At 42.5% G+C, this 13,914-nt stretch overlaps 1 protein-coding gene across 1 annotated transcript in view; it reads left to right on the top strand.

Annotated features, from left to right (window-relative positions):
• Positions 1-5,560, top strand: part of rfx2 (regulatory factor X, 2 (influences HLA class II expression)) — an 87,879-nt gene extending 82,319 nt beyond the window's left edge. The window contains exon 15 of the mRNA XM_048613877.1: positions 433-5,560. Within this exon, the coding sequence (XP_048469834.1) occupies positions 433-578 (146 nt within the window). The 3' untranslated portion in view covers positions 579-5,560. The remainder of the gene's footprint in view (positions 1-432) is intronic.
• Positions 5,561-13,914: the final 8,354 nt, after the last annotated feature.

The raw sequence follows: 13,914 nt of genomic DNA, 5'->3' as shown, positions 1-13,914 counted from the left end.
ACACAGCAGGCCAAGCAGCATCAGAGGAGCAGGAAGGCTGACATTTCGGGCCTAGACCCTTCTTCAGACTCTTCTTTTCTGAAGAAGGGTCTAGGCCCGAAACGTCAGCCTTCCTGTTCCTCTGATGCTGCTTGGCCTGCTGTGTTCATCCAGCTCTACACCTTGTTATCATAGGATAATGGATGGAGGTTTAGTTTAATAATTTATTTGAAAGTAGTCATATTGTACATGAAGGAATCAGGGTAGGAAGAAAATGAAAGAAAGTTTATTAACTTGTCATGTTATTGGGGATAAAACAAATTTGGTTTTCATTTGTGAGGTACTTTAATAGCTTTAATTTCTCACTGACCACATCCCTGATTGGGGTGGAACTTAGATTCCAAAGTCCAGTCTGTGGTATTTTGTGATAGCTTAAAATGAATTTTTGAACAGATGACGGGAGTGGGATGGAGAGTGAGGTGGATACCGATTCAAGAGGAGTGACAGAGCCTCCTGTCAAACGAGAACGTGTGGACCTCAACCATTCCCTTCAGGAGCTGGATGCCTCTGCTCATCAGGAACTAATGAATTCAATATAATCTCATTGGACTGAAACCTCCGGTAAAACATATAAATTTGTCCAGGACTCCAGGTCAGGAAGAATAACCCAATCTCCAGGCTTTGGCTGAAGCCTGCTTCAGACCACAGAAACTAAATGTACAAAGTGCCCAGATTAGTCATGTGTATGACTCACCCAGTCCTCATTGACTGGATGCAGTGGTCGTTGACCTGGCTGACAAGCTGTCGGGGCAGTGATGATCCAGCAGGAACAGCATCAGCCAAACGGGTCCTTGTCCACTGGGAATTAAATAGCTGTAGCTGCTTAGTGTGCAGAGTCCAAGGGAAATATTTTGCTATGACCATTTTAACACTGAGACAAAAATGGTTTAGGTTTTTACAGTCCAGGTTCTGCTTTAATTCATTATTGCACAACTGTTGGTGGGAAACACTGATCTTCAAAGGCCAAGGCAGCTGGGAGTTTAACTGACCACTAATTTGAGTATGGCAGGAAACTCCAGGTTCTGTTTTTGTAAATACAAGAAAATGTTTACTTTTGTAATTGTTTATGTACTTTCCCTGTCCCTTGTCTGCTCCACTGCAATCCGGAGACTGACAATACCACTCCAATCTTTCTTCAGATCTGCTCCTCAAGATTTAATTCTTTTTTGTTAAAAATGTTAACTATGTTTGTGCAAGGGAGTGCACTGAGGCCTCTGAGAATCAAGCTCCTGCACTGCACACCGACTGGAGAATTCCCCAACTGCCCATGAGTCACTGGATTGGAGGTAGGAGGTTTGTGGGCAGAGTGTGAAATCTTGCCTTTCCACCAGTTTTCTTCCTTCAGCTGGGAGACTGACTAAATGGAATCATGGACTAATCTACAGTGACAGCTACCTCTGGTTAGCAAGGAGCGTTGAGTATGAGTTGAATTAACCTATTAGCTTTGCCCAAACCCCTTCAATATTAGACACATTGGTTCTGTGTGACTTACAGTACAAGCCAGCTTGGGCAAGCATTTCTCAAAATGCTGTTAGTTACTGCGGGAAAATTGCCTTATTTTACCCATTACGTAGTTAACAATGAGCCTAGCTAGTCAATATATTAGCTAGTGATGAGTGAATTGTATGCCTTTAGTGGGTATGGTTCTATTTTGAGTATCAGGGATACCAGTACATGTATTACACTGTGCCTTAGGGAAAATACTGGGATATTCAATGAAATGTGCCTGCACTGGTCTGAGACCCAGCGACTGTGAACTAACTTTTAAAACCTGACATTTATACTTATTTTTGTTACTGATGATTCAGCAACATCAAACGTATTGCTTACAATTGCAATCACGAAATATAACAAAGGAACCTGAGAAAAGTACCTTGTGTACTAATGGCTTCAGTTTTTGTCACGTATTGCAGTTTTTAAAAATATTTGATACAATCCTTTATTAATGGAAAGAAAATTGCAGTTGAGGCCAGAGCACAGTATCTGGTGTCTGCAGTCTTACTTGCTCCTAAGCAGGGCAATTTGGTTTGATTTTTGATTACAAGCAAGTCTGATCGTGATTGCGACTGGATACAGTACAGTCATGGAACTGGGACTCAGAAAGGAGACAAATGTTTGTGTGGGTTTGTTCCAAGTTTTGTGCCAGGTCCACTTCTCCTCAACTGTTATTGTTTTTTGATTGTGATTGGCTCAATTCCACAAAAGCTAACCATCTTACTGGCAGTTGATTCAATTTACACACAGCACTGCCTTTGAATGGGAAAGCAAACAAGTTTTGCAATCAAGTGGGTTTTCTTTCTTTTCCCTATCTCCACTTCACAAGCAAATTACTTTTTGTTGGAAGGTAAATATGGAGTTTTGCATCTCTCTGGTGGGAGCTGTACCTATGGATGGTCCACATTGGAGATGTGTGTCCCAAAAACACACACCCTGGCTGTTTAGGGTGCTGAGGTTATTGTCACAAGTGCACTTTCAGTTTACTATAATTGTTAAACATTTTCAGTCATTTCCCTATTGAGACTCTCACCCAAGAGTTTTTGTTATCAACCAGAAATAAAGGCTTTCATGTGTATTTCTCTGCTTTGTAAGGAATCGGCAGGCAGTTAGCAGGAGAGATATTGGTGTGTCACGAGTTAATGTCTTAATGTTGTAATCATGACATTGCATGGAAAAACCGGCAAGTTTTAATGCTTTGAAATGACCGAGTTTCTGTAAAGGTCCAATTTTGTCATTTAATCTTGAAGCATGTGTCTGTCTGCAGAGTGCCGTAACTTGGTGCATGTTCAGTCGATGGTTCAGCCGCTGTCTCTCACTGACTAGTAGTGTTGTCACTTGCACCTGGGAATTCGAACCAGAATCATGAAGCTCAGTCTCACCATACAAATCTTCTCAAAACTCTAATCTACCGTTCACGTCTTATTCTAAACTTAGTCATAAAATTTTAACAAATGTGCTGGAAAGCCATTAGAGATTGTAAACCGATGGTGATTCCATTTGTGCAGCTCATCCATGTGACTGGCTGATTTTATGAACTGCATTTAATACAATCTTTCACCTTTTTCTGAATCCATACAATTCGACACAACAATACATCTAGACCTCAAAGGTTTTGTATCTACTTTGAATGTGATGGTGGAGGTGAACTAAATTAATATATTTGACGTGAATAGTTATCATAATGGCCTAGTCCATTTATAGAGGGTAGGGGTTTAAAAATGTGCTTTGTAGCTGTTTAACTGGAATCTATCCAGCCTAAGAAGATTTCACGTGAATGCCTAGCCCAGTCTTGTTTTGAACCAAAATTTCTCTTTAAATGTTCAATGTTTCTAATCAATTCTCTATTGCTGAAGACAGAAAAGATGCATTCAATGTCATTTTCCAGGGAATAATTTTGTGTCATCTTTTTGCTTTTTTAAAAAAAATATTGTTTGTAAAAGAATCCTGATGTACATTTTTTTTAGATGTATTCTCTTCTTTTGTAATACCCAAGTGATCCCAAAATAGGCAGACATTCTTAGGTTTTTTTTTAACCTACCATTACTGATGGAAACTGTATTGTAACTTTTTATTTTGTGAAAATGCACAATTTTGCAATAGAGCAAAAAATGCCCAAACCAGTTGGCAAAAGGGTTGCTTTGCAAAGTCAAAGAATGCAGTCTTATGATCAATGTTGAAATGATGAAAAATGCTGACTACTTTTTAAAACTGAAAACTCAATTTATGTGGCATGTTCCTTTGTGCAGTGCTTTGGACTCTACTGGTTGTTGCAATTATCCAGGAAAAGACCATTCAGCTCCTCCATCTTGTCATTAAATTAGATCATTGTTGGTTAAATCATAACTCTATTTATTCACTCAAAGCATTGACAGATTGGAAGGTATTTGTTAGGCAATTATGGAATATTTCATAATAATATTTCATAATTGCCTAACAAATACCTTCCAATCTGTCAATGCTTTGAGTGTCATGCTGTAAGTTACATCCAGATTACAGTGGTTGATAAGCTTGTCACTTCTGCCTGAACACTGTAGTAACCTGTGCTGCCCTTATTCCTGTACATGTGCAGTGATTCACTGAATTTCAATGCCACCTTGTGGACATTGCCACTGCTCAGTGATGTCCAAGTTGTACGCATTGTCTGTTAACCAAAACATTCTCCTGCTGCTGACAGATCATACATCTCAGACTTGCTGCTACTACTGTCTTTCCCCTGTTTGAACTCTGTGCAGCCTCGCCAGCTCTGAGTATTGCGATTAATGTTGCTGCATGTTTCAATAACATTGTTCCTGATCTGTAACTAGAGGAGTGTAACTGAGTTGTGAGATTCAGACCCAGGCAGCTTGTGAGAGTCAGCTGTTCAATTAAGTTTTATTCACTGCGGTTGATGATTTCCTCTGAGACTGTGAGAGACTGAGCTTATGTGTGCTTTCCTGCATGTGGTCTGCAGCCCATTTCTGGTGAATTTAAGGCAGAGAACCAGAATGTGCTAGGAATATATACTGGGTCTGCAATCTATCGAGTAGTCTCCCTGTTCTCCCTCTATTTCCAAATTTGGTGGTGTGTCAGTGATGTTATAACATCCACTGTAAAGCCCATTTGTAAAACATACTGAGGCAAACATACTGAGGTGATGGATTCTCAAGCTGCGTGTAACCCACCTGTTAATTTTCTCTACTTCAGTGTCCACAGCTAGTGCAAATCTTCAGAAAGTGAATGATCTTCTGTGGTAATATGTTAAATGGTGCATCATTTGGTAGGGTGGGCAGTGATATTAACCAGACAGCCATATCTAGTTCATTCCAGGTGTTGCCACTCCAGTGGTGGGTATGTTCTCTTTATAGACCTTTATAGTGACTGAAATGTAACTGAATATAAGTACATTTAAAAGATTAAGATAAAGGATGTAGCAATTCAGGGAAGCAACAGTTTGCTACAACAAAGATCTTTTCGCTATGGATAAGTGCAGAGCTGCCCAGAGAAGAGCCTGCTCACTGGCTAGAATATGCCACATAAAAATATGGTTTATTTTAAAATAATTGAAATAATTTGGATGTTGAAAGAGGATTTACCCCCAGTAGCAACTTATCTTTGAAAGCCTTTACAGCATCCCTGCCTCTCCTGCATTACTGCATTATCAAAGCAAGTAACCCCTGAATATTGTCAACTGGTAAATGAGATAACCGAATTAATTTCAACTTCTGTGTTCTACAGTATCTCATGGGGATCGGGAATGTTTTAAGATGTATAGATTCTCTACTGTTTGCATATTCTTTGTATTTTTAATTTGCAAAACTAGGAATGATACCAATTGTCTGTTTTTATTCTTTTCATAAGCTATGTAGTTTATCATACCAAGTGACCTTGGTCAGTCTAACTTACAAGATGAAATTGGTTAGGGTTATCTGTAATATGTGTATAAATTGATGTAAAAATTGAAATTCTAACATTTTGTGCATTGTGATTATTATTGTTGGTTTAAAGCTTTCTTGAGATTTGGTACAAATAGAATCGCCTAAGGAAACGTCTGGGTTTTTTGTGCGTCATCATTCACAAATTATCTGTTTGTGCATACTTTGTTTTCTAGCCGCCACATGGCTTCTTTAGTGGGTAACCAAACATGTCAAGAAAAACAGATGTTAATTTAGCAGCAACCCCACGTCCTTCAGCTTGTTGGATATTGCTGGGAATTTTGTCTCACTCTTTACTCCCCACTCCACTCCCCAAAAAGCACTCTGCACAGATTCCATTCACAGCTAGACCAGGCTTGTAAAGCTGGCAGTCAGAGCTCTCCGACCAGATATCTGAACCAACCCATCACTAGAGTTCCAAATACAGAACTTACAAGTGGAAGATCGTGCAACAACATGCTCCTTCAATCTGCTAGGTGTGGTTGCAGGAACAGCAAATTGTGCAAAGGTTTATACAGCCTGGGGTCTACATCCAGGAGCAGCAACAATGGTAAATGTGAGGTGATAGGGGAAACTGCAAAGGATGGGATACTGGCCAGGTGGGAATAGGAGTAAGAGGCTGAGAGTTGGGGAGTGAGTCAGGGCGAACGACGCTCTCCTCCCCGTACAGGCACCGCTCCCCTGGAGAAGGCAGTTAAGATGGCAGAGCAGCTCCCCAGACAATAACTTTTTCTTTCTCAAAAGCCTTTTCTCTTTTCACGCTTGTTGTTGAAGAGTAGAAATGCTGATTTCTCAGCCATACAGCAACCCTGATTGGTGATTCAGGCAGAAAGCTCTGATCTGGCAGCCAGATATTCAAAATTGCCTGTCGGTGCTATAAGTGGATTCCACATCCCTATAAGGAAGAGTTTGCCTCTGCATCCAGTATTGAGTTTTACAATACCAATGATGAAGGTGAGCTTCGTAGAATAATCTCCAGTTTTACAAAAGATAACTCATACCATTTAAAAAGTCTTGGTTCATTATGAATCAATAATTTTATATTAAATGTAATACATTGTTTTATAAACAAGCAGATTTTATCAGAATCTAATTCTTAAGATTCTGAAACTAGGCAGCTCTGAAATTCATAAGGAGCAATCTAGAATTGCCTCCCATTCCTTACCTTCTCCATTTCATCTGGGGTCTACTACTAGTCATTACAAATATATTGACAGTTACTTTGACTACACTTCCTTTCACCCTGAATCCTGTAAGGACCCCAGTCCATTCTCAAAGTTTCTACATCTTTGTCACATCTGTTCTGATGGTGTAGACTTCCTTAATGGCACTTCCATAATGTCTTCCTTTTTTCTCAACAGAGGACTACATTCCACCCTTCAAAAGCATGGTGGGTGGCTCTCAGCCAAGTCTAACCCATTTGCCACTCTTTTCCTCACTTTCCCACCAATTTCTGTATTCAAAAAAATCATTATCTGCCATTTCCACCACCTCCACCAGGATGCCACCACCAAATGCATCTTCCCATCCCTGCCCATGTCAGCATTCCAAAGCGACTGTTCCCTCTGTTTGAGACATTTGATCTCGATCCAAATCACATCTCCAACAAACTGAGCGGTATCATTTTTGTTAACCAAAGCTATGAATGACCCTGGGACAATTCTGTGTATCTTTGAATGGTTGGGGCACAGAAGCTGGCCTTTTAGCCCATCATGCATGCTTCAAATGAGCATCATTACCTAGTGCCAATCTCTTGCTCTTTCCCCATACCCTTGTACACTATTTCTATCCAAGTAATCACCCAATGTCCTTTTAAATTGCTCAATTAAGCCTGCTTCTACCACATTTTCAGGCAGTGCATTCCAGACCCTAAACACCTGCTGAGTGAAAAAAGTTTTCTTTTCTCACATCACTTTAAATCCTCACCCTCTTGTTTTCGTTCTTTTTACAAGCAGGAAGTTTCTCCCTATCTTCTCTATCTAGACTGCTCATGATTTTGAAAACTCTACCAAATCTCCTGTAAGGCTTCTCTCAAAGGAGAACAATCTCGATACTTTCAATCAATACTCATAACTGGAGTCCTTCATTCCTGGATTCATTCTTGTAATGCACTTCTGCAGTCTCTCCAATGCATTTGCATCTCTCCTATAATGTGGCACCCATAACTGTACACAGTAGTCCAGCTGAGGTCCATACAGTGTCTTGTATAAGTCTTTCAATGTTCTTTCTACCAAAATGCATCACTTCTCACTTCTCTGCATTGAACCTCATCTGACACCCACTCCATCAACTTGTCAGTGTCCTTTTGGAGTCCCAAATTGTCCCCTGCACACCAGGATCCAAATCATTAATATATATATCAGGAAAAGCAAGTGTCCCAATATTAACCCTTGAGGAACTTCACTACAAACCTATCTCTAGCCTGAAAAATATTCATTGACAATTACTCAGTTTCGTATCCCTTAGCCAATTTTGTATCCAGATTGCTACTATCCTATTTATACCACAGCCTAAACTTACCTGTGGAAATCTGTATACACCACCTAAATAGTGTTTCCCTCATCGAGCTTTTCTGCTATCTCCAAAAAAACTCAAGCAAGTTACTTAATCACAATTTCCCCTTTAGAAATTCATGCTGACTCTTCCTCATCAACCCATCTTTTTCCATGTGATTATTAAATAATCGTTTCTAGAAGTTTCCTCATCACCGCAGTTAAATTGACTGGTCTGTAATTGTTTTCCTCTCAACCCTTCTTAAACAAGGGTTCTGTAACATTTGCAATTCCCGAGTCTTCTGTAGCACCTCCAATGAGCCCAAGGAAGACTGAAAGATTGTGCCCCTGCAATTCTTACCGTCACTTCCTTCAAGATCTTTGTTTGCCTTGTCAACTATGTGTCAACAATCTAACCAAGTCTTAGTCCTGATTAATGTTGAACCTTTCTAGTGATAGTTTCCTGCTCTGTCACCATGGCCTGGGCAGCCATACTCTTTTTATAAAGACAGATGAAAGTATTCATGTAACACTTCAGCCATACCCCCTGCCTCCATGTTTATATCCCCTTTTGGTCTTTTGCTTGGCTCTACCCCTCATTTAACCACTCTCTTTTACTGTTTATATACCTGTACAAGACTTTGGAATTGCCCTTTGTATTTTCTTATAATTCCTCTTTGCATCTCATTTGTTTTCTCACCTCTCCTCTAAACCTTCAGTATTTCTATTGATTCTCAATTGTATTTCCTCCCTTACTCCTGTCCACCTCCTTTGTCAGCCAAGGAATTTCTTCGTCCTACCTTTCCCATTTTTTTCACTTGTTGGATGTGGATGTTGCTGGCCGGGCCAGCATTTATTGTCCATGCTAGCTGCCCTTGAAAAAGTGGTGGTGAGCTGCCTTCTTAAATCGCTCTAGCACATGCTGTAGTTTGACATATAATGCCCTTAGGGAAGGAATTCCAGGATTTTGACCCAGCGATACTGAAGGAACAGAAATATATTTTCAAATCAGGATGGTGAATGGCTTGGAGACGAGCTTGCAGATGGCAGTATTCCTGTGTATCTACTGTCCTGTCCTTCTAAATGGAAGTGGTCATAGGTCTGGAAGGTGCTGTCTAAGGATCTTTAGTGAATTTTTGCAGTGCATTTTGTAGATGGTACACACTGCTGCTACTGAGCATCAGTGGTGGAGAGAGTGGATGCCCCTGGACGTGGTGCCAATCAAGCAGGCTGCTTTGCCCTGGATGATGTCACACTTCTTGAGTATTCTTGGACCACACATCCAGGTAAGTGTTCTATCGCTTTCATGCCTTGTGGACGGTGGACAGGCTTTGAGGAGTCTAATAGTGAGTTAATCGCTGCAGTATTCCTAGCCTCTGACCTGTTCTTGTAACCATTGTGTTATGTGGTGAGTGCTGTTGAGCTTCTGGTCAATGGTAACCCCAAGGGTGTTGATAGTGGGTGGTTCAGTGATGGTAACACCATTGGAATTCAAGACTCAGTGGTTAGATTGTCTCTTATTGGAGATGGTTGTTGCCTGGCATTTGTGTGGCGTGAATGTTAACTGCCACTTGTCAGCCCAAGCCTGGATATTGTCCAGATCTTGTTGCATTTGAACGTGGACTGTTTCAGTATCTGAGGAGTCACGAATGGTGCTGAACATTGGGCAATTATCAACGAACATCCCCACTTCTGACCTTATGACAGAGGGAAAGTCATTGACGAAGTAACTGAAGATGGTTAGGCCTATGACACTACCCTGAGGAGCTCCTGCAGAGATGTCCTGGAGCTGAGTTAACGAACTTTCAACAACCACAACCACCTTCCTATGTGCCAGGTGTGACTCCAACCAGTGGAGAATTTGCCCCCAATATCCATTGATTCTATTTTGCTAGGGCTCCTTGATTCCACACTCGGTCAAATGCAGACTTGATATCGATGGTTGTCACTCTCACCTCACCTCTGGAATTCAGCTTGTTTTGTCCATGTTTGAATCAAGGGTATAATAAGGTCAAGAGCTGACTGGCCCTGGTGGAACTCAAACTAGGCATTGCTGAGCAGGTGTTGCTTGATAGCACTGTTGATAATGCCTTCTAAAACTTTGGTAATGATCGAGAGTAGATTGATGGGATGATAATTGGTCGGGTCAGATTTGTCCTCCGTTTTGTGTACAGGACATACCTCGGCAATTTTCCGTATTGTCAGGTAGATGCCAGTGTTGTAACTGTGCTGAAAGAGCTTGAGTAGAGGAGTGGCAAGTTCTAAAGCATGTCTTCAGTAGTGTTGCCAAATGTTGTCAGGGCCCATTGCCTTTGTAGTATCCAGTGCCTCCAATCATTTCTAGTATCCAGGGATGTGCAGGCTAGGTGGATTGGCCATGGGAAATGTAGGGTTACAGTGATAGACGGTATGGGTCTGGGTGGGATGCTCTTCAGAGGGTCGGTGTGGACTCAATGGGCCAAATGGCCTACGTCCACACCATAGGATTCTATGATATCACGTGGAGTGAATCAAATTGCCTGAAGATTGGCATCTGTGATGCTGGGGACCACAGGAGGAGGCCGAGAATGATTATCCACATGGCACTTCTGGCTGAAGATTGCTGCAAATGCTTCAGCCTTATCTTTTGCAGTGATGTGCTGGTCTCTTTCATTATTGAGAATGGGGATATTTGTGGAGCTTTCTCCTCCAGTGAGTTGGTTAATTGTCTGCCACCATTCCTGACTACATGTGGAAGGACTGCAGAGCTTATATCTGATCCGTTGGTTGTGGGATCACAACTCTGTCTAAAACTTACATGGAAGTAGCCCTGTTTGGTAGCTTCACCAGGTCAACATCTTATTTTAAATTATGCCTGGTGCTGCTCCTGGCATACTCTCTTGCACTCCCCATTGAACCAGGGTTGATCCCCTGGCTTAGGAGCAAATTACTGCAAATGCTGGAATCTGTACTGAACACAACAAATGCTGGAGATCACAGCAAGTCAGGCAGTATCCATAGAGAGAAAACAAGCTAATGTTTCGAGTCTAGATGACTCTTCATCAGAGCTGAAATAAAGTGTAGAGAGAGCAACATTTATTCTATAGTTGGGGGTGGGGGGAGGTGAGGGGGTGGTGGGTGTAGAGTGCTGGTAGAGAAAGGATGTTGATAGTTCAGATTAAGTGATCGGAATGTGAGTATGGTAGAACAGTGGTGTGTCTAACTGCCAGACTTGAAAGAGAAGACAGTCTCATTGGGGTAGGGGGAGCAGAGAAAGGACATGGTGACAGAGAATGTAACAAATAAAGCTAAAAGAAAGAGAAGAAATGGGAGTTAGTTCACAATTTGAAGGTGCTGAACTCAGTAAGTCCAGAAGGCTGTAAAGTCTGAAGATGTGATGTTGTTCCTCCAGTTTGCACTGCGATTCACTGGATCAGTGCAGCATGCCAAGGACAGATAAGTGGGCGTGCGAGCTGGATGCTGTATTGAAATGACTGGCTACCCCCAACTTGATGGTAATAGTCGAGTGGGGGATATGCTGGGCCATGACGTTACAGATTGTGCAGGATTACAATTCTGCTGCTGTCTGTTAATGATCCACAGTGCCCCATTGATGCCCAGTTGCAAGATCTTTTGAAGTCTATCCCATTTAGTATGGCACAACATGATGGAGGGTATTCTCAATGTCAAGGTGGGACTTTGAAGGGGTTGGAGGACGGTGGGTTTGTGAGGGAAGGGGTCCAGTTGCTCCTCTGTTTAAATAAAAGTATTGAAGATGCTGAAGATCTGAAACAAAAACAAAGTGCTGGAGAAACAGAGTTAATGTTTTGAGTCCAGTGGCAACTTTGGAACTATAATGAAGATGCTGTCAGTGCTCCTGGTTTCTCCAGTATGTTTTCTTTTTCAACTCTACCGGTTTTTATTTTGATTATCCAAGAGCCACAGATGGAGATTTTAAAACGAATTCAACTCAGCAGCTAGGAGATGGCAAGAACTGCAGATGCTGGCAGGTCCAACCAGTACCCCTCTACCAACACTCCTTGTCCTCACCCTCAACAACTTTTCCTTTTAACTCCTCCCACTTCCTACAAACTAAAGAGGTGGCTATGGACACCCATGTGGGTCTGAGTAGTGCCTGCCTCTTTGTTGGTACACTGGCACCATCCCCCACCTCTTCCTCTGCTTCTGCCATGACTGTATTGGTGCTTCCTTGTGCTCCCATGAGGAGCTTGAACAGTTCATCCACTTCACCAACACCTTTCACCCTAACCTCAAATTCACCTGGACCATCTCCTAACACTTCCCTCCCCTTCCTGGGCCTCTCCGTCTCCGTCTCCGGCAACTGACTCAGCACTGACATCTATTTCAAACCCGACTCCCATAGCTACATTGACCTCATCTTCTCTCAGCCATCCTCTTGCAAAAATGTGATCTCATGCTCCTAATTTCTCTGCCTCCACCACATCTGCTCCCAGGATGAAGCATTCCATTCCCGGACATCCCAGATGTCCTCCTACTTCAAGGACTGTAACTTGGCCCCTCCTGTGATTCATAATGCCCTCAATCATATTCCACCACCCCCCCCCGCCCCCCCCAACAACAAGGATAGAGTCCCCCGGTCCTCACATACCATCCCACCAACCTCTGAATCCAACGCATCATCTTTTGCCACCTGCAATCAGACCCCACCACCAAAATGATATTCCCCTCCCCACCTCTATCTGCTTTCCATAGGGACCGCACTCTCCGCGACTCACTCGTCCGCTCCACGCTCCCAACCACCTTTCCCTGCAACTGCAGCAGGTGCTATGCCTGCCCCTATACCTCCCCCTCACCTCCATTCAAGGCCCCAAACAATCATTCCATATCCGACAGGGATTCACCTGTATGAGTTCTGACCTGGTCTATTGCATCCATTGCTTCCAATGTGGTCTCCTCTACATCAGAGAGACCATGCACAGACTCGGTGACCAATTCACGGAGCATTTGCGCTCTGTACACTCCAACCAACACCACCTTCTGGTTGCCAGCCATTTCAACTTCCCGTCCCACTCCCTTGGTGACACGTCCATCCTGGGCCTCCTGCAATGTCACAATAAGGCACACACAAAAATTGGAGGAACGACACCTTATATTCTGCCTCGGGAGCTTACACCCCAACAGCCTCAACATAGAATTCACTTGCTTCAAAATCTCCCCGCCCCCGGCCTTGTCCCATGTCCAGCCCTCCCTCTCATCCCCACCTCCCTGACCTGACACAACCTGTCCATCTTCCTTCTCACCTATCTGTCCCACCCTTCCCATTGAACAATTTCCATAAACCCCTGCCTGCATCCACCTGTCACTACCCCACCTGCCTTTGCCCAGCTCCACCCTCCATTTATTTCTGAGCTCCCTTCCCCCTCCCCAGTCCTAATGAAGGGTCCCGACCTGAAACGTCAACTTTCCTGCTCCTCTGATGCTGCCTGGCTTGCGTGTTCCTCCAGCTCCACAGTACATAATCTCTGACTCCAGCATCGACAGTTCTAACTATCTCTGAGGATCTAAAGGATATTGCTGCTAGTCTAGATTGATGGCAGGTAGTGAGAGAACCAATGAAAGGGAAAAACATGTTAGACCTTACTTCATCAATTTTCCTGTAATAGAGACATCTGCTCATGACAATTTTGGAAGGAGAGGCTACCATAGTTTTTGTGGAGACAAAGTCCCATCTTTGCATCAGGAATCAATATATTTTTTTCCTAAATGTTCCTGTTGAGACTCTCTCAAGGGTAGTTTGGTTCATTGTTTCACCAACTCATTTAGGTGATGCTGGCATTTAGTAACAATACCTTCTGTATGTGTGTTGAAGTATGAGGTATTTGGACTTGCACAAAAAAACTCATGAATTATGAACTCACCATTAAACTTTAAGCCACAACACACAAGAAAAGCATTACCTTCCTTCGTAACCCAGTATTTAAATTGGTATGACAAGCTGTATAAGTTCTTTGTTT

Source organism: Rhincodon typus, chromosome 29 (genome assembly GCF_021869965.1).
Source record: "Rhincodon typus isolate 14 chromosome 29, sRhiTyp1.1, whole genome shotgun sequence".
Lineage (NCBI taxonomy): Eukaryota > Metazoa > Chordata > Chondrichthyes > Orectolobiformes > Rhincodontidae > Rhincodon > Rhincodon typus.
The sequence above is the reverse complement of the archived record's forward strand: the minus strand, read 5'-3'. Positions and strand labels throughout refer to the sequence as shown.